The sequence below is a fragment of the Oncorhynchus mykiss genome, chromosome 21, assembly GCF_057628025.1.
Source record: "Oncorhynchus mykiss isolate SJ-2025 chromosome 21, ASM5762802v1, whole genome shotgun sequence".
Taxonomy (NCBI): domain Eukaryota; kingdom Metazoa; phylum Chordata; class Actinopteri; order Salmoniformes; family Salmonidae; genus Oncorhynchus; species Oncorhynchus mykiss.
In genome coordinates, this window is record NC_143042.1 from 27945645 (window position 1) to 27966823 (window position 21179).

Below are 21179 nucleotides of genomic sequence, written 5' to 3' on the forward strand. Positions count from 1 at the left end.
GCACATACCTGCTGTCCCGGAATCTAAAATCCACCCCATCAGTCTAGGAGGATAACCACATTAACACCACTGCCGTCAAGTGATGACCCGTCCAGTCTCCTCGTCCGAAGCCAACGCTACTACCGGGGGCTTGGAGCTGCATAGCACCAACGCTCCACGGACTGACTCCAAGAACTAGACGCGATTAACCCAAAGAAGCGAACAGAGATTTGTTTGATACGAACTCCCAGGACTACTTATCTTCTAAAGGAATTATTTAACTAATTTCATTTTCCCCCTCACTCAAGAAAGCAGCGGCCGTTGTGTTCAATGACACCATGCTCATTGTCTCGTCCCGCAGTGCGCTGCTGTCCGTCTACTATCCCCAGATCTTCCTCATCCTCACCAGCGGTAGCTACCTGTAGGTTGGCACGTGCTTTTTACCCTTCTCTTCAACAGGTGCTTGTACAGCCATGTGATGGTGTGCATTTGTAAGATCTCTAAAAAAATGTATCGCTTATGCACTAATTTAATTAATTTGTTGATTGGGACATTTACGCACGTGGAAATTATAGAGCATATGTGGTTTATAATACATATGTGGTTTATAATTTCACTATAAAATGAACAACTGAAATAAACTTTTGGAACTTATATCTATTGTAAAATACTGGGATTGATATTGGCCTTTACATGAAATTGTTGGTGTCAAACAATATCTGTTTGGTTTTGTGACTGAAAATAGAATATTAATAACAAAACTTATAAGAAAACCGCTTAACAATAATAAAAACGTTTAACGAATATTTAACATGTCTGAAGAGCTTCATTTAAACTTTGCTGACAAAATGTATTTTCCAACTAGCTTAAAAGTCTTAGTCAATGGAGAGGTTCACAATAACAGCTGCTACAACTTCCCAAACTGACAAATGACATTAAATAAATATTTTTATTTAGACTTATGAATGACTTATGTGGTATTCACAGTGTTCAATAAGTAAATTGACGAGATTCACTGATCAGTAGGATTCACACATTGCAACATGACCATGTTCTCTACACACTATATTTGTAAAGCAACATATGGGAAAGAGCAACATGTCGCTGGATGACATCTTGTGTTCTTTAGACATAAAACTGTACAAGTTATTTCTTATTACATTAAAAGACCCGGGCCCTCACAGAAAATATGATTAGTGCAGATATTTCTCATACTTGCACAGACAGACCTGACCAATACCTAAAACAACCCTAGTTGAGGTTCATGGCTTTATTTCAAATGTGGGCTGAAACGGCTATTAGCCAGAGTTAATTTGTTGTCTGTTCTTCATTGGCTAACCATTGTTTGCTTTTGTGCATTTTAAAACCTGATTCAATGACTTGAAGTAAATCTTACACACAGTGGACCTGGGTCAAGTTGCTTGGCTCAGATCTAAAAGGTCACAAACAATCTCAGTGACCTGTGAGCTTGTCTCGAACCAGCCGTGGGTCTTAAATCAGCTGTGTGTATTAAGTGCTCTATCTAGATTGTCAGCCAAACCAAAACCTGACTGATGTGAGGGAACACTGTAGCTCATGGGGGGACCTATAGAATCTGTAGCTACAATACAGTCCGTGCCCCGCCGACTCTATGCCTTGATGTTTAGCCATCTCCCTCTTCCCCCCCATAGGGCATTGTCCTCGGTGGTAGCGTTGGGTGCTAACATCATTTGCAACAAGATCCCTGGACTGGCCCCAAGGCAGCGTACCCTCTGCCAGAGCCGCCCGGACGCCATCATCATCATCGGCGAGGGTGCACAGCTGGGCATCAACGAATGCAAGTACCAGTTCCGCTATGGCCGCTGGAACTGCTCCGCCCTGGGCGAGAGGACCGTATTTGGACAAGAGCTGAGAGTAGGTCAGTCTACCTGCTGCAATGAGTCTAGTCAAACGCACATCACTTGTTAGGGGGTGCTGTGCCGAAGAAAACTTGTAGGGACAGTTTCCCGGATGCAGATTAACCCTAGTCCTGGACTAAAAACTATTTTTGATGGAGATTGCCCATTGAGCTTGCTTTTTAGTCCAGGACTAGGCTTAATCTGTGTCTGGGAAATCACCCTGGGGCTCCCGAGTGGCGCAGCGGTCTAAGGCACTGCATCTGTTGTATCACAACCGGCCGTGATTGGGAGTCCCATAGGGCGGCGCACAATTGGCCCAGCTTCAACCGGGTTAGGGTTTGGCCAAGGTAGGCCGGTTCATAGTAAATAAGAATTTGTTCTTAACCGACTTCCCTAGTTAAATAAAGGTTAAACAGATGAAGTAGGACCCGCAATGGTGTGGGTCCTACTTCATCATTACATTCTCTACAGTGTGGCTGCTCCACACTGAGAAGAATATAATGGTTTATGATGATGATGCAGTGATTGCACCAGAATGCCCACCAGACCAAGCATTGGCTAGAAATAGTGGAAAGCTAAGCATCTGATTGTGCCTCGGGGGCAGAGTGAGAAGTCACTGGCTTTTCCTGTGCCCCGATGAAAACGTATAGGTCTACTGTCAGTGACTAGTGCCTAACTCACAGTCCAACCAACGCTTTCCAAGGTGCATGACACAGAGGGTAAGCTGGATATACAGTGGGGCAAAAAAGTATTTAGTCAGCCACCAATTGTGCAAGTTCTCCCACTTAAAAATATGAGAGAGGCCTGTAATTTTCATCATAGGTACACTTCAACTATGACAGACAAAATGAGGAAAATAAATCCAGAAAATAGGATTTTGTAGGATTTTTTAGGAATTTATTTGCAAATTATGGTGGAAAATAAACATTTGGTCACCTACAAACAAGCAAGAGTTCTGGCTCTCACAGACCTGTAACTTCTTCTTTAAGAGGCTCCTCTGTCCTCCACTCGTTACCTGTATTAATGGCACCTGTTTGAACTTTTTATCAGTATAAAAGACACCTGTCCACAACCTCAAACAGTCACACTCCAAACTCCACTATGGCCAAGACCAAAGAGCTGTCAAAGGACACCAGAAACAAAATTGTAGACCTGCACCAGGCTGGGAAGACTGAATCTGCAATAGGTAAGCAGCTTGGTTTGAAGAAATCAACTGTGGGAGCAATTATTAGGAAATGGAAGACATACAAGACCACTGATAATCTCCCTCGATCTGGGGCTCCACCCAAGATCTCACCCCGTGGGGTCAAAATGATCACAAGAACGGTGAGCAAAAATCACAGAACCACACGGGGGGGACCTAGTAAATGACCTGTAGAGAGCTGGGACCAAAGTAACAAAGCCTACCATCAGTAACACACTACGCCGAAAGGGACTCAAATCCTGCAGGGCCAGACGTGTCCCCCTGCTTAAGCCAGTACATGTCCAGGCCCATCTGAAGTTTGCTAGAGAGCATTTGGATGATCCAGAAGAATATTGGGATAATGTCATATGGTCAGATGAAACCAAAATATAACTTTTTGGTAAAAACTCAACTCGTCGTGTTTGGAGGACAAAGAATGCTGAGTTGAATCCAAAGAACACCATACCTACTGTGAATCATGGGGGTGGAAACATCGTGCTTTGTGGCTGTTTTTCTGCAAAGGGACCAGGACGACTGATCCATGTAAAGGAAAGAATGAATGGGGCCATGTATCGTGAGATTTTGAGTGAAAACCTCCTTCCATCAGCAAGGGCATTGAAGATGAAACGTGGCTGTGTCTTTCAGCATGACAATGATCCATAACACACCGCCCAGGCAATGAAGGAGTGGCTTTGTAAGAAGCATTTCAAGGTCCTGGAGTGGCCTAGCCAGTCTCCAGAGCTCAACCCCATAGAAAATCTTTGGAGGGAGTTGAAAGTCTGTGTTGCCCAGCAACAGCCCCAAAACATCACTGCTCTAGAGGAGATCTGCATGGAGGAATGGGCCAAAATACCAGCAACAGTGTGTGAAAACCTTGTGAAGACTTACAGAAAACGTTTGACCTCTGTCATTGCCAAAAAAGGGTATATAACAAAGTATTGAGATAAACTTTTGTTATTGACCAAATACTTATTTTCCACCATAATTTGATAATAAATTCCTAAAAAATCCTACAATGTGATTTTCTGGATTGTTTTTCTCATTTTGTCTGTCATAGATGAAGTGTACCTGTGATGAAAATTACAGGCCTCTCTCATCTTTTTAAGTGGGAGAACTTGCACAATTGGTGGCTGACTAAATACTTTTTTGCCCCACTGTATAACAAATATGATCAGCCACTCTTACAGGAAAATTAACAGTCAATTAAAGTTGTTTCTGTTGAACTTTCTTTTTCTTCCCAATGGCTATGTTCAGGCCAGGGCACTGGTTACAGGAGAGGTTATGGTAGTTCAGAGCCATACGATTTGGTGAAGGTGGGAGCGATAGCTATCTTCATGGCCAGTTTGGTTGTTGTAGTGAGTGTGGTGCTACTCCTGCAATAGAAGCAACGATGGGAGGTTCACAAACTCACAAACTCGTATAGTGAAGAGTGAAGCTCTACATTTAGTGAAACTACTTCAGTGAGAGTACTTCCAGTGAGAGTACTATTCTTTCACCATCATCCTTCTTCAATAACCACAGTGAATACCGTACTTTGACTCCTTAATATTAGAATACGGGAACAATTGAAACTTGAAGCCGTGTTGCTAGTGCTCTGAAGGGGTTTCAATCCTACAACAGTCTGTCCTACATGTGACCTCGTTATGTAGAAGTCTGTCCTGCCTCTGGGCTTGAGTTTGGTTTGTGACATTCATTCTTACAACACTGACTGTCTTAAATACACTAGGTCTGTATTAATTATTGTGTGAAAATTAACCAGAATGTCCTTAGAAGTGCAACCTCTCATAACTATCTATATTCATACTCTCTAAACATTGCTCTGATCTGGATTTAGTCAGAATTCCCCTATTCTTTTATTTCCCACAGCACACTAGTCACATTGGTCTTAATACGGGCTGGGCTGTCTTATATGAATTGTCTATCAGTCAGAAATGTTTTGTTGCAGTCTCGCTGTGGTTTGGGAACTGTGTTTAATCCAACAGCTCTGGGAACAATCACTCCTCTCACAGACAGGCGGACCACTGGATCCAGGATCCATTTAGTTATTTTGTTAGAGGAAAGGAAATGTATCTATTCCTCTGTTCACCATGGTGTGTTAGGGTTATGGTGTGTTAGGGGGTTAAATGGGACACTCAGCTTGTCCCGCTACTGACTGTATATGTTGGGAGAGATTGATATGACAAGAACTCTGACGATCTACTGGAAAGTTATGGTAGGACTCATCTCTTGGGTTGTTGTTGGTAGTGATGAGATGTTGGATTGGTCATTCAAAGGGCCTGGACAGGCATATCCTATGGTCAGTTGATCCATTTGAGTTCATGCATGTGTAAAGGAGTCACGTTTAAAAAAAAAGATATATTTCACCATTATTTAACCAGGTAGGTCAGTTGAGAACATGTTCTCATTTACAACTGCAACCTGGCCAAGATAAAGCAAAGTAGTGCGACAAAAACAACACAGAGTTACACATGGGATAAACAAACGTACAGTCAATAACGCAATAGAAAAATCTGTATACAGGAAATCCAGGAGGTAAGGCAATAAATAGGCCAATCGTGGTGAAGTAATTACAATTTAGCAATTTACACTGGAGTGTTATGTGCAGATGAGGATGTGCAAGTAGAAATACTGGTGTGCAAAATAGCAGAAAAACAAATATGGGGATGAGGTAGGTAGTTGGTTGGATGGGCTATGTACAGCTGCGGCGATCGGTAAACTGCTCTGACAGCTGACGCTTAAAGTTAGTGAGAGAGATATGTCTCCAAGTGATTTTTGCAATTCGTTCCAGTCATTGTCAGGAGAGAACTGAAAGGAAAGGCAGCCAATGGAGGTATTGGCTTTGGGGATGACCAGTGAAATATACTGGAGCGTGTGCTATGGGTGGGTGTTGCTATGGTGACCAGTGAGCTGAGATAAGGCGGAGCTATACCTAGGAAAGACTTATAGATGACCTGGAGCCAGTGGGTTTGGTGACGAATATGTAGCGAGGACAAGCCAACGAGAGCATACAGGTCACAGTGGTGTGCAGTATATGGGGATTTGGTGACAAAACGGATGGCACTGTGATAGACTGCATCCAATTTGCTGAATAGAGTGTTGGAGGATCATTTACTCTATATCTCTATATTTACTCTATAATGAAAACTAATTTATATGCTGGGGATGACGTTTGGCAGCTCGAGGAAAACATTCACTATTCTACATTTACTGAAAGGTCTGGTTCTCTGGTTCGGACTGATGAGAGAATACTTCAGAGTTAGTTTAAAGTTATGGATCAGGGAGCCACAGAGCAAATGGGATCTATGAGTGAGTTTGTTAGGTTGGAGAGAAGCCACCCCATTGCCTTCCACTAGACACCATGCATTAATACTCAGGTTGTTGAGGAGAATGGAAGCCAACATAGTATCTTGATTGAGGCGGGAAATATCCTATTACAAGGACAACGCAATAGTAATGTTATATACAGTAATTCATTTCCTTTCCATGAGGTAAATGTTAATGTGTTTGTTCTGAAATGGAAAGCTTGCCATTTGTAAAGGCTCTTACGGGTATTTATCGTTGCTCTGACGGTGTAGTTTGACAGATTGATCAATGGTATAGCAGATGTGAGAATGTATCATGTGGTTGTGGGTCTACAACTCATAAGTTACCACCACCAGATACAAAAATAATGAGTAATGTTCACTTAAGATTTATCTGGCATCTTTAAGTGGATTTGTGTGTTTATTAACTTCTTATAAATCATTTTCAAGACGTTATGCTACATCCATAAACAACTTGTCTAGAGTGAAGGTAGTGAGCTCAATAACACTACATTGTGAGCTATAGAATGACATGTGTTGGCTGAAACAGAAACCAACTGGCACACATTAAGTGCACTTATAGATAGGATAATCTACGCTGAATAAAAACAGAAACGTAACATGTAAATTGTTGGTCCCATGAGCTGAAATAAAAGATCCCAGAATTTTTCCATACGCTAAAAATATTATTTCTCTCAAATTTTGTGCACAAATTTGTTTACATCCCTGATAGTGAGCATTTCTCTTTTGCTAAAATAATCCATCCACCTGACATGTGTGGCATATCAAGCTGATTAAATAACATGATCATTACACAGGTGCAACTTTTGCTGGGGACAATAAAAGGCCACTCTAAAATGTGCAGTTTTGTCAGTCAACACAATGACACAGATGGCTCCAGTTTAGAGGGAGCGTGCAATTGGTATGCTGACTGCAGGAATGTCCACCAGAGCTATTGCCAGAGAATTTAATGTTAATTTCTCTACCATGAGCCACCTCCAATGTAATTTTAGAGAATTTAGTATGGGCAGGCATAAGCTACGGACAACGAACACAATTGTATTTTACTGATGGTCATTTCAATGCACAGAGATACCGTGACGAGATCCATGCCATTCATCCGCCGCCACACCAGATACTGACTGGTATTCTGATCCACGCCCCTACCTTTTTTTTAAGGTATCTGTGACCAACAGACACATCTGTATTCCCAATCATTTGAAATACATAGATTAGGGCCTATTGAATTTATTTCAATTGACTGATTTTCTTATATGAACTTCAACTCTAATTGTTGCATGTTGCGTTTATATTTTTGTTCAGTATATATACTCTATAATACTATAGTACATACAGTAGTTTTTACTGTATCTGCTGTACAGACACAGATACATTAAGGCTCCTCTGGTAACCAACAGATGTCACTTTGGTTTTATCAGTGGAGTCTTACCCAGCCCGCTTGTTAAAAATTAGGGCTGGGTAAGAGTCCAGTAGACAGAGACTATCAAATAAGGAATGGTAGGTATTTATTAGCCTGTAATAGCTTAATTACATTACACTAGTTTAAGGCCGAACTGCAGTCAGGTCACCCAGTAATGTAAATTGTGTTGTAGTGGGCCACAAGCCTTTCATTAGGCCACAACATAAAATACTGTACTATACTGTAACAAACTCATACTATGTACTGTATTGCACTACCACTTACATAGGACTAGTGCAAGGTAACTCTTTGCCCCTCTCTCTCTCTCCAGGTAGCCGAGAGGCGGCTTTCACCTATGCCATCACGGCGACTGGCGTGGCACATTCGGTGACAGCAGCGTGTAGTCAGGGCAACCTGAGCCAGTGTGGCTGCGACTGGGAGAAGCAGGGCTACCATGACCAGGAGGAGGGCTGGAAGTGGGGAGGCTGCTCGGCCAACATCAAGTACGGCGTGGAGGTCTCCATACGCTTCGTAGATGCCCGAGAGATCAAGAAGAACGCCCGACGTCTGATGAACCTGCATAATAATGAGGCAGGACGAAAGGTAAAGTGACTGACACTGCTTGTCTTGTTGTCTGGGGTTTTAACCTGTCTACGATACTGGTTCCCAATTGGGAATCAACCCTCCCACGTTCAGCTGAAACGGTGGCGCATGGAACGCAAAAATATTCTGACAAATATTTAACCTCCACACATTAACAAGTCCAATAGCTCAAATGAAAGATAAACACCTTGTTCATCTAGCCAGCAAGTCAGATTTCTAAAATGTTTTACGGCGAAAACATAGCACATATATATGTAAAACCACCACCAGACACAGCTCATTTCAATAGCCAAAACATGCAATCAACAAACGCAGGATTAAAAAATAAATCGCTCACTAACCTTTTGAAAATCTTCATCAGATGACAGTAATATGACATGTTACACAGTACATCTTTTTTTTTTCAATAATATGCCATTTATATCCATAAATGTCCATTTACAGTGAGTTCACGTTCAGAAATTACTCAAAAATGCCCGCAGGAAATCTATGTAGCGCGGCAAGATAACGTAAATAGACATCATAAACTTTGACTAAATATACATGTTCTACATATAGTTAGAAAGATACACTGCTTCTTTATGCAACCGCTGTGTTAGATTTATTTTTAACGTTACAGAAATCGCACACTATTCCATATGCTGAGACAGCGCTCAGTTCCAAGCTACATTTCCACGTAATGTTGGAGTCAACAGAAACACAGATTTAAGCATAAATATTCCCTTACCTTCGATGGTCTTCGTTCAGAATGTTCTGGAAGGCTTCATACTTACCCAATACATCGTTTGGTTTCAAGTCTTGCGTCTTTGTATTAGCTACTGCTAATAACATCAGCTGAAATGCACCCAAAACGTCCTCTGGTCCGGAAAAGTTGCGCATCAAAACTTCAAAATTACATATTATATGTCGACTAAACAGGTCAAACTAAGTGCAGAAGCAAGCTTTATGATGTTTTAGACACGCAAAACAAACTTCAATTCAATCGGCCATCGTCTGCCCTTCTCTTGAGTGCTGGAACAAAGGAATGGCTGGGACCAATTCGCGCCCATACGCACAGCCTATTCTCTCGTGGCACGCACTAATTTCACTCCCATAGGGTCAATTCTTGCGGGATTTGAACGATTCAAAGCTCTAATGAAAGAGGACATCTAGCGGAAGAGATAGAAAGTGTCCCCAGAATCATAACTGGTTGGGAAGGGTGGGGGCCATGACGTCAAAGTTGCTCCAACTTTCATGGCCACAAAAACTAGTTTGGAAGAATGCCTGCCCTGTGAGTTCTGCTATACTTACAGACATAATTCCAACGGTTTTAGAATCTTTAGAGTGTTTTCTATCCAATAATAATTATAAATAATAATTAATTATAATTATTTATTTGCATATATTAGCAATTTTTGACAGATTTTTTTTCCAGTTTACTAGGGGTACCCAATCTCTCCAAAGGGGGCGTATGTCTGCCATATCCTTAACAGGTTTTAACACACCTAACAAAAATGTAGTTGTTTCTGTAGAGATCTAGAATAGAAGACAATAGAACATAATGCAACTCCATCAGAAAAGTATACTGAACAAAAATATAAATGTTTCATGAGCTGAAATAAACAATCTCAGAAATGTTCAATACACACAAAGTGTAATTCTCTCAAATTTTGTGCACAGATTTGTTCACAACCCTCTTAGTGAGCATTTCTCAGTTGCCAAGATACTCCATCCACCTGACAGGTATGGCATATTGAGAAGCTGATTAAACAGCATGATCATTATACAGGTGAACCTTGTGCTGGAGACAATAAAAGGCCACTCTAAAATGTACAGTTTTGTCACACAACACAATGCCACAGTTTTGAAGGAGGGTGCAATTGGCATGCTGGCTGCAGGAATGTCCACCAGAGCTGTTGCCAGTAATTTTAATTTCTCTACCATAAGCTGCCTCCTATGTCATTTTAGAATTTAGAATTTGGCAGTACGTCCAACCACGCCAGCCCAGGACCTACACATCCAGCTTCTTCACCTGCGGGATCATCTGAGACCATCCAACTGGACAGCTCTGTTAAAATTGTGGGTTTGCACAACCAAATAATTTCTGCACAAACTGTCAGAAACCGTCTAAGGGAAGCTCATCTGTTTGCTCGTCATCCTCACCACGGTCATGACCTGACTGCAGTTCTGCGTCATAACCAACTTCAGTGGGCAAATGCTCACCTTCGATGGCCACTGGCACGCTAAGAAGAGTGCTCTTCATGGATGAATCCCGTTTGTTTTCTCTTGATTGATGTTTGACAGCATGTTCCAGTTCCCAGCTATATCCAGCAACTTCGCAGAGCCATTAACCTCTCTAGGGTACGTGGGACGGTAGTGTCCCACCTGGCCAACATCCATTGCAGAGCGCGAAATTCAAAAAGAATCAATTAAAATATTTAACATTCTTGAAAATATGTGTTATACATCAAAATAAAGGTTAACTTCTTGTTAATCCAGCCGCTGTGTCAGATTTCAAAAAGGCTTTACGACGAAAGCAAACCATGCGATTATCTGATTTCAACCAGGCACAAAAGTCAGAAATAGTGATATAATTAATGCCTTACCTTTGAAGTTATTCTTCTGTTGACACTCCAAAATGTCCCAGAAACATCACAAATTGTCCTTTTGTTCAATAATGTCCTTCTTTATGTCCCAAAAATGTCAATTTATTTGGCGCGTTTGATTCAGAAATACACCGGTTTCAACTCGCCCAACATGTCTACAAAGAATCTAATAAATTACCTGTAATCCTGGTCCCAAACGTTTCAAAAACGTTCCTAATCCAGTACCGTAAAACGTAAATAATTAATAACATTTAAGATGGAATAAACGGTTTCTAATACCGGATAAAAACAATGTGGAGCGAGCTCCTTGTCACGCGCACCAAAACAGTAGAGTCCACCTGGAGTGACACTTACAATGAATATCACTACTTCTTCATTTCTCAAAAGAAAAACATAGAACAATTTCTAAAGACTGTTGACATCTAGTGGAAGCCATATGAACTGCAACCAGGTTCCTAATAAAAAGACATCCCATGGAAAATCCTTTGACCTCCATTTTTTCCCCCCTGGACGGTTTGTCCTCTGGGTTTTGCCTGCCAAATCAGTTCTGTTATACTCACAGACATTATTTTAACAGTTTTAGAAACGTTAATGTTTTCTATCCAAATCTACCAATTATATGCATATCCTAGCTTCTGTGCCTGAGTAACAGGCAGTTTACTTTGGGCATGCTTTTCATCCGGATGTCAAAATACTGCACCCTACCCAAGAGAGGTTAAAGAGTGGGACAACAATCCACACGACACAATCAACAGCCTGATCAACTCAATGCGAAGGCGATGTCACGCCAGATACTGACTGGTTTTCTGATCCACACTCCTACCTTTTTTATAAAGGTATCTGTGACGAACAGATGCATATCTGTATTCAGAGTCATGTAAAATCTATAGATTAGGGCCTAATCTATTTATTTCAATTGACTGATTTCTTTAAATGATCTTAACTCAGTAAAATCTTTGAAATTGTTGCTTGCTGCATTTATATATTTTTCAGTATAAATATAAGTTCAGCGGAGACAGCATCGCTGTGCTAAATTATGCTATAGTAGTTTAAAACAGAGGGTTTCAGAATGTGTGTGTGTGAGCCATGTGTGTGCCTGCCATGTGTCGTTGTGTGCGTGAGCATGCCCGTGTGTGTGTGACCGGCTGCCAAATGGAGGCCTGCCATAACCCTGCAGTCCCATTCATTGAATTACAGAGCATTAAGTCAGGATACAGGATATTATTGCAAAGTCTCTCTCTCTTCCTCTCTCAGTGGCAGCTCGCAAAACCATGCTGCTGCACCACTGCACACACTGAACAAACCTAATCAAGAGCCAATTCCCCTAACTTGATAGCAGGGCAGATCAAGAGCAACAGGCTTGATACACTGATACACTCGTACATGATAGGCAAGTAGGCTACAGTACTGGCCACCCAGTTAGAAGTTTTACTTTAATTCCTATATACAATGTATCTAAGCAACACTGATAGATATTGCTTTGTGTTAGAAGTTGCTATCATTTTTGGGTGAACATTGGGCTACATAAACATTTCCGATTTGGTCAAAACTACATAACTCAACCCTAAATGGTAAACTGTCATCTGTCAAATGTGTCCGCTGAATATATCTGTGAGGCATCAAAACTTAAATTGCACATGAAACCTCAGTACAATGTTATACATGTTCTGGTTACATGAGAGTTCTGGTTGTTCATTCTGTCCATTGTGGTCTTTAGGAAGGTGAAGTTAGTAAGAGAATAGAGGCTTGAACCTGGCATCACTGTCCAGTTGGGGGATTTGAAATATGTACTCCATATGGACTTTAGGTTATATTGCAAGGGATGCCCTTAGTTAATAGACGTAATGTATTGTAGAATTGTTGAATTAATTGGAAAATACAATTTGTGGATATGTGGGCTGGCCTAAACCTTTTCATGCAAATCTCCAATTCACATCACTGTGAATTAAGTAGTTAAGATGTAACACTTAAGAGTGTGCTTTTGAACTCTAACAATGGCAGCATATGACTAACTAGCCTGATCCACCATCCTGACCGCTGGGCTCGGTATGTTTCACTTCACGTCATCACCTTATTTGTGTAGAGAAACAGAATGTAAGCTTGTGAGATCAGGATGGTTGAACTAGTTAATAACCATCAATGACAACAAATGACTCTCAAACACTTTAAGCACCTACACACAACTATTCAACATTTGGGACATGCCAACTCTTTCTCAAAGCATGTATCTAGCCCTCAGGTCTTGTCAAACTTTTCCAAACCCTGTATCCAACCCTCTTCTCTCCTTTCCCTCAGATCCTGGAGGAGCATATGAAGCTGGAGTGTAAGTGTCACGGAATGTCGGGCTCCTGCACAACTAAGACCTGCTGGACCACCCTACCCAAGTTCCGGGAGATCGGCTACATCCTGAAAGAGCGCTATGGCGAGGCGGTCCAAGTCGAACCGGTCCGGGCCTCGCGTCTCCGTCAACCCTCCTTCCTGCGTCTGAAGGAGTCGCGGGGGTACCAGAAACCCACGGACACAGATTTGGTCTACCTGGAGAGGTCTCCTAACTACTGCGAGGAGGACACGGCGACAGGGAGCACAGGGACGCGGGGGAGGCTGTGTAACCACACGTCACCCCATACCGACGGCTGCAATCTGATGTGTTGTGGTAGAAGCCACAACACCCACCAGTACACCCGCGTGTGGCAGTGCAACTGCAAGTTCCAGTGGTGCTGTTTTGTGAAGTGTAACACGTGCAGTGAGCGGTCTGAGGTGTTCACCTGCAAATGATTGATGGATGGATGGAGGAGGGGGACGGAGAGAGCTGGGAAAAGGGACAAGGGACAGGGCAAGGCCATGAGAGAGGATACAAGGAAAGGAAAAAAGGATGTGGGGAAGAACTCTTCAGGATATACTCTACAGTGGACTTGGAAATTGTTAGATTCTTCATGACTTCATTTTGCACATTGGACATCCTATTTCATTTGAAAAACAAAGATTAAATGAACTAAAATGACTTTGAAAGAAAGTACTTTGAGAAGTAGGCAAATAATGTTTTCTTCTCATGCGCTGACTGGAAAACTGTGATGCAGATATACTATGTGTTGCAGGATATTGATGAAGTCAAAGGATTGTGGTTGTTCATTTTTCTGTCTCCAACCAAGCAAATCTGTTATTGGAAGCATTGTGGACCCAAACTTTATCAAGTGCAGTTTTCACCTCCTCGGTAACACTGCTCAAAAGAGCTCAATAATCTCTTGACATCTGAAATGGGGGAGAAGAAAAACTAACCAACTGACAAAATAACAACCTCAAACTGGAAACGGGACATCAGCAAAATGCCTTTTGACGGCGATGCGAGATGGACGGAGAGAGAGAGGAGCATGGTTTCAATATCCAATCACACTGTAATTACAGTGCCTTCAGAAACTATTCACACTCCTTGACTTTTTCCACATTTTGTGGTGTTATAAAGTGGGATTCAAATGGATTTGTCATTTATTGTCAAAATAAAATACTCTGTCAAAGTAGAAGAAAAATTCTAACATTTGTAGAAAATTTATGAAAAATAAAACACTAATACATCTTGATTAGTTAAGTACTCCCCAGTCCTTAACGATTATAAGCATACCCATAACATGATGCAGCCACCACTATGCTTGAAAATATGGAGAGGTGTACTCGTAATGAGTTGTTTTGGATTTGCCCCAAACATAACACTGTGTATTCGGGACAAAAAGTTAATTGCTTTACTGCAAAAAATGTGGCATCACTTTAGTGCCTTATTGCAAACAGGATGCATGTTTTGGAATATTTGTATTTTTGTACAGGCTTCCTTCTTTCCACTCTGTCAATTAGGTTAGTAATTGTAGAGTAACTACAATGTTGTTGATCCATCCTCAGTGTTCTCCTATCACAGCCATTAAACTCTGTAACTGTTTTAATGGTGAAATCCCGGAGCAGTTTCCTTCCTATCCGGCAACGGAGTTAAGAACGACGCCTGTATCTTTGTAGTGACTGGGTGCATTGATACACCGTCCAAAGTGTAATTAATAACTTCACCACGCTCAAAGGGATATTTAATGTTTGCTTTCTAAATTTTGACCCATCTACCAATGCCCTTCGTTGGGAGGCATTGAAACAACTATTTTCTTTGTGGGTGAATCTGTGTTTGAAATTCACTGCTCAACTGAGGAACCTTACAGATAATCGTGTGTGTGGGGTACAGAGATGACGCAGTTAAACTTGTGACTTGTTAAGCAAACTTTTATTCCTAAACGTATTTAGGCTTGCCATAGCAAAGGGGTTGAATACCTATTGAATCAAGACATTTCAGCTTTTCATTTTTATTGATTTGTAAAACATTTCCAAAAACATAATTCCACTTTGACATTATGGGGTACTGTGTGTGTGACAACATCTCAATTGAATCCATTTTAAATTCAGGCTGTAACACAAAATGTGGAAAAGGTCAAGGGGTGTGAACTTTCTGAAGGCACTGTTTGAACACTGAAAATAAATAATTGATTTATGTTAAGATACCTTCAAACTAAATGTCTTAAGCTCAGCAAAAAAATAAATGTCTCTTTTTTAGGGCCCTGTCTTTCAAAGATAATTTGTAAAAATCAAAATATCTTCAAAGATATTCATTGTAAAGGGTTTATACACTGTTTCCCATGCTTTTTCAATGAACCATAAATGATCAATGAACATGCACCTGTGGAACGGTCGTTAAGACACTAACAGCTTACAGACGGTAGGCAATTAAGGTCACAGTTATGAAAACTTAGTACATTAAAGAGGCCTTTCTACTGACTCTGAAAAACACCAAAAGAAAGATGCCCAGGGTCCCTGCTCATCTGCGTGAATGTGCCTTAGGCATGCTGCAAGGAGGCATGAGGACTGCAGCTGTGGTTAGTGCCATAAATTGCAATGTCCGTACTATGTGACGCCTAAGACAGCGCTACAGAGAGACAGGACGGACAGCTGATCCGTCCTCGCAGTGGCAGACCACGTGTATCAACACCTGCACAGCATCGGTACATCTGAACATCACACCTGCGGGACAGGTACAGGATGGAAACAACAATTGCCCAAGTTACACCAGGAAAACACAATCACTCCATCAGTGTTCAGACTATCCGCAAAAGGCTGAGAGAGGCTGGATTGAGGGCTTGTAGGCCTGTTGTAAGGCAGGTCCTCACCAGACATCACTGGCAACAATGTCGCCTATGGGCACAAACCCACCATCGCTAGACCAGACAGGACTGGCAAAAAGTGCTCTTCACTGACGAGACGCGGTTTTGTCTCACCAGGGGTGATGGTCGGATTCGCATTTATCATCTAAGGAATGAGCGTTACACTGAGGCCTGTACTCTGGAGCAGGATCGATATGGAGGTAGTCTGAGGCGGTGTGTCACAGCATCATCGGACTGAGCTTGTTGTCATTGCAGGCAATCTCAACGCTGTGTGTTACAGGGAAGGCATCCTCCTCCCTCATGTGGTACCCTTCCTGCAGGCTCATCCTGACATGACCCTCCATCCAGCATGATCCACAATGCCACCAGCCATACTGCTTGTTCTGTGTGTGATTTCCTGCAAGACAGGAATGTCAGTGTTCTGCCATGGCCAGCGAAGAGCCCGAATCTCAATCCCATTAAGCACGTCTGGGACCTGTTGGATCAGAGGGTGAGGGCTAGAGCCATTCCCCCCAGAAATGCCCGGGAACTTGCAGGTGCCTTGGTGGAAGAGTGTGGTAACATCTCACAGCAAGAACTGGAAAATCTGGTGCAGTCCATGAGGAGGAGATGCACTGCAGTACTTAATGCAGCTGGTGGCCACACCAGATACTGACTGTTACTTTTGATTTTGACCACCCCTTTGTTCAGGGACACATTATTCAATTTCTGTTAGTCATATGTCTGTGGAACTTGTTCAGTTTATGTCTGTTATTGAATCTTGTTATGTTCATACAATATTTACATGTCAAGTTTGCTGAAAATAAACGCAGTTGACAGTGAGAGGACGTTTCTTTTTTTGCTGAGTTTAGTCATTTTTGGAGTGGTTAAAAAAGTACTCAATTGTCATACGAGTAAAAGTAAAGATACCTTAAGTGAAAGTCATCCAGTAAAATACTACTTCAGTGAAAGCCTAAAAGTATTTGGTTTTAAATAATGTATACTTAAGTATCACAAGTAAATGTAGTTACAGATAGCCAGGGTCACACCCCAACACTCAGACATAATTTAAAAACAAAGCATCTGTGTTTAGTGATTCCGCCAGATCAGAGGCAGTATGACTGGGGATGTTCTCTTGATAAGTGTGTGAATTGGACCATTTTCTGTCCTGCTAAGCATTCAAAATCTAAAGAGTACTTTTGGGTGTCAGGGAAAATGTTTGGAGTAAAAAGTACATACTCTTTAGGAATGTAGTAAAGTAAAAGTAGTCAAAATATAAATAGTTAAGTACAGATACACCCAAAAACGACTTAAGTAGTACTTTAAAGTATTTTTACTTAAGTACTTTACACCACAGATTTTTTTTGTCTTTGATTTACCAGAGTTAGTGTGGCATTAAGCCACAACAGTAGAGTACACTTTTTCTGCTATTTTAATTTTCTTAAATCTGTGCACTTCTATTGTCAGTAGTATGTGAAAGTAGTCATCTTATTATTTTGCACTCACCATTCCTCCTCAATTCATTGGACATGATTTGAACATGTTACTAGGTCAATTGGTGAGTGCTGCACTGAATCATATTACCAAGAGCCTAACAAAGCAACCCGTTCAAGCCCATACAAAGGAAAACATGTCCCTATTTCGGTCTCAATTTCAACATGGTTTAGCTGCCTGGCTATGTCCACGTTACCTATTGTTATGTTGTGTTTTTATTAATTTTTATTTAACCAGGGAAAAACACATTGAAACCTAGGTGTAATTTCAGGGGGGGGGGGGGGGGGGGTATTATATTTTCACATTCTGAGATAATGTGGTGTAAGCGTTATGGAGCTCCATGGGCAATGTATTCGCAAACGATACACTGCACATCCCCACCAATGCCAGAGATATGGAATTTCACTGTCGCTCGCCCCTTGCATTCACAACGTCTATACCAGCAGAGTTAAAGTCAACCTGTCCTGAGAATAAGTATTTTGCCTAACCATATAATACAGATCTATAGAAAGAGGGCATCTTCTATGTATTCAGCGATTGTTTTATTTAGGCTTTATATAGCTAAAAATATATATTTTTATATGCATTTCATATGGCACTTTGTTTTCATTAATTGTCATTGTTTTTAATGATTTGAGAGCTACAAATGATTCTGAATTATTTGGTCTCTGATTTATTAAAGTTGCTGTAGTGTACATAGTCCATGTGTTCTGTAATTAGCCCAGATTGTTTTATTCTCGATATGAAGACAATCATTCTCTGTAGCTCCTGGTTTACTTGGTGAATTATCAGGCAATGCAGTAGCAAAATGTTAACTATTAAGAAAATAAATGGATGTTAGAGATCAAGTGTTGGATTGGATGTTTGCTATATGTCTGATAAATGATTGCACAGCTTTTAGGCAATGCAGGATTGTGTGCACCACATAAATATATGTGTAAATATATTTTTCTAATAAAATCTGAGCATCTTTTAGTGATTTCTTGGGTTTCCTGTCCAGACTACTGTACCACTGTATTTTGACACAAAAGCATACATCAATTTACATAAGACTGACCCATTCTCTCTGAAAAAAACTGGAACATTTGTCACAAGTTTTATTTTTATTTATTTATTTAATTTTATTTTATTTCACCTTTATTTAACCAGGTAGGCAAGTTGAGAACAAGTTCTCATTTACAATTGCGACCTGGCCAAGATAAAGCAAAGCAGTTCGACACATACAACATGGAGTAAAACAAACATACAGTCAATAATACAGTATAAACAACGATGTGAGCAAATGAGGTGAGATAAGGGAGGTAAAGGCAAAAAAAGGCCATGGTGGCAAAGTAAATACAATATAGCAAGTAAAAACACTGGAATGGTAGATTTGCAATGGAAGAATGTGCAAAGTAAAAATAAAAATAATGGGGTGCAAAGGAGCAAAATAAATAAATCAATTAAATATAGTAGGGAAAGAGGTAGTTGTTTGGGCTAAATTATAGGTGGGCTATGTACAGGTGCAGTAATCTGTGAGCTGCTCTGACAGTTGGTGCTTAAAGCTAGTGAGGGAGATAAGTGTTTCCAGTTTCAGAGATTTTTGTAGTTCGTTCCAGTCATTGGCAGCAGAGAACTGGAAGGAGAGGCGGCCAAAGAAAGAATTGGTTTTGGGGGTGACTAGAGAGATAAACCTGCTGGAGCGTGTGCTACAGGTGGGGGATGCTATGGTGACCAGCGAGCTGAGATAAGGGGGGACTTTACCTAGCAGGGTCTTGTAGATGACATGGAGCCAGTGGGTTTGGCGACGAGTATGAAGCGAGGGCCAGCCAACGAGGGCGTACAGGTCGCAATGGTGGGTAGTATATGGGGCTTTGGTGACAAAACGGATTGCACTGTGATAGACTGCATCCAATTTGTTGAGTAGGGTATTGGAGGCTATTTTGTAAATGACATCGCCAAAGTCGAGGATGGGTAGGATGGTCAGTTTTACAAAGGTATGTTTGGCAGCATGAGTGAAGGATGCTTTGTTGCGAAATAGGAAGCCAATTCTAGATTTAACTTTGGATTGGAGATGTTTGATATGGGTCTGGAAGGAGAGTTTCCAGTCTAACCAGACACCTAAGTATTTGTAGTTGTCCACGTATTCTAAGTCAGAGCCGTCCAGAGTAGTGATGTTGGACAGGCGGGCAGGTGCAGGTAGCGATCGGTTGAAGAGCATGCATTTAGTTCTACTTGTATTTAAGAGCAATTGGAGGCCACGGAAGGAGAGTTGTATGGCATTGAAGCTTGCCTGGAGGGTTGTTAACACAGTGTCCAAAGAAGGGCCAGAAGTATACAGAATGGTGTCGTCTGCGTAGAGGTGGATCAGAGGCTCACCAGCAGCCAGAGCGTTATTCAGCAGTTAAAGTTACAATCATCCTTTATATAGACCTTGAGTAGTACGGATATAATTCTGGAAGAATACCAGTACAGAAGGCACACGAGGACAGAGTTATGGTTTGAGTGGTGAAACGCTGATCTAGATGACACCTTTCAGTCCTGCTGCTGTTGGACAGCTGTTTGCTCCTGACCCTGAAGTTGTTGACTAGACAGCTGTGACGGCCACCTCATTCAGCCAGCCAGCTCTCTCTGGGTTTTCCTGTGTTTGAAAAGCATTGCAGGCATCCACTGGAGCAGAAGTAAAAGCTGTGTTTTGTCAGCCGTCTGAAATGCTGGGGACCGGAACCTCATAAGCTCCCCTCACTATATCCAGCGGATTGGGGAAAGTCAATCCCATTGTTTCAATACATTTTGTCATTAAAAAACAAGGGACAGAGCAAATAGGGCGGAGCAGCAAGTGGGCCGGGTGACTAAAGCAATGTATTGTTGAGGTGTCAGGACCGGTCAGCTTATGCAGTGTGTGTGTGTGTGTGTGTGTGTGTGTGTGGGGGGGGGGTCATTCTGCAAGCCAATACTTCTGGTGTCAGGTGCGTGAATGAGGACCCAAAAGCGAATTAACAAACAGAGTTTCTTTAATGATGAACACACGTGGGCTCAGATGGACAGGTAGATTCCGACAGGACAGGACAAGGTTGCAGCAAACACGATGATGGTCTGGTTCAGGCATGAGACACACAAACAAGAATCTGACAAAGACAGGAGCAGAAACAGAGAGAGATATAGGGACCTAATCAGAGGGAAAAAGGGAACAGGTGGGAAAAGGGGTGAATGAGGTAGTCAGAGAAGACAAGGAACAGCTGGGGGAAAGAGGGACAGAAACGGTAACCTAGTACGACCAGCAGAGGGAGACAGGGTGAAAGGAAAGGACAGAAAGACACAACATGACAATACATGACAGTACCCCCCCACTCACCGAGCGCCTCCTGGCGCACTCGAGGAGGAAACCTGGCGGCAACGGAGGAAATCCTCGATCAGCGCACGGTCCAGCACGTCCCGAGAGGGAACCCAACTCCTCTCCTCAGGACCGTACCCCTCCCAATCTACGAGGTACTGGTGACCACGGCCCCGAGGACGCATGTCCAAAATCCTACGGACCCTGTAGATGGGTGCGCCCTCAACAAGGATGGGGGGGAAGACGAGCGGGGGCGCGAAG

General features: G+C 41.9%; 1 protein-coding gene across 1 annotated transcript; it reads left to right on the forward strand.

Moving 5' to 3' along the window:
* The first annotated feature begins 317 nt into the window (after window positions 1–317).
* Window positions 318–13957, forward strand: LOC110501070 (protein Wnt-7b-like). The gene is made up of 4 exons (XM_036956493.2): window positions 318–400; window positions 1650–1876; window positions 8093–8364; window positions 13245–13957. Exons 1-4 carry the CDS (start codon window positions 318–320, stop codon window positions 13722–13724), a joined length of 1062 nt encoding a protein of 353 aa, XP_036812388.2. The 3' UTR covers window positions 13725–13957.
* Window positions 13958–21179: the final 7222 nt, after the last annotated feature.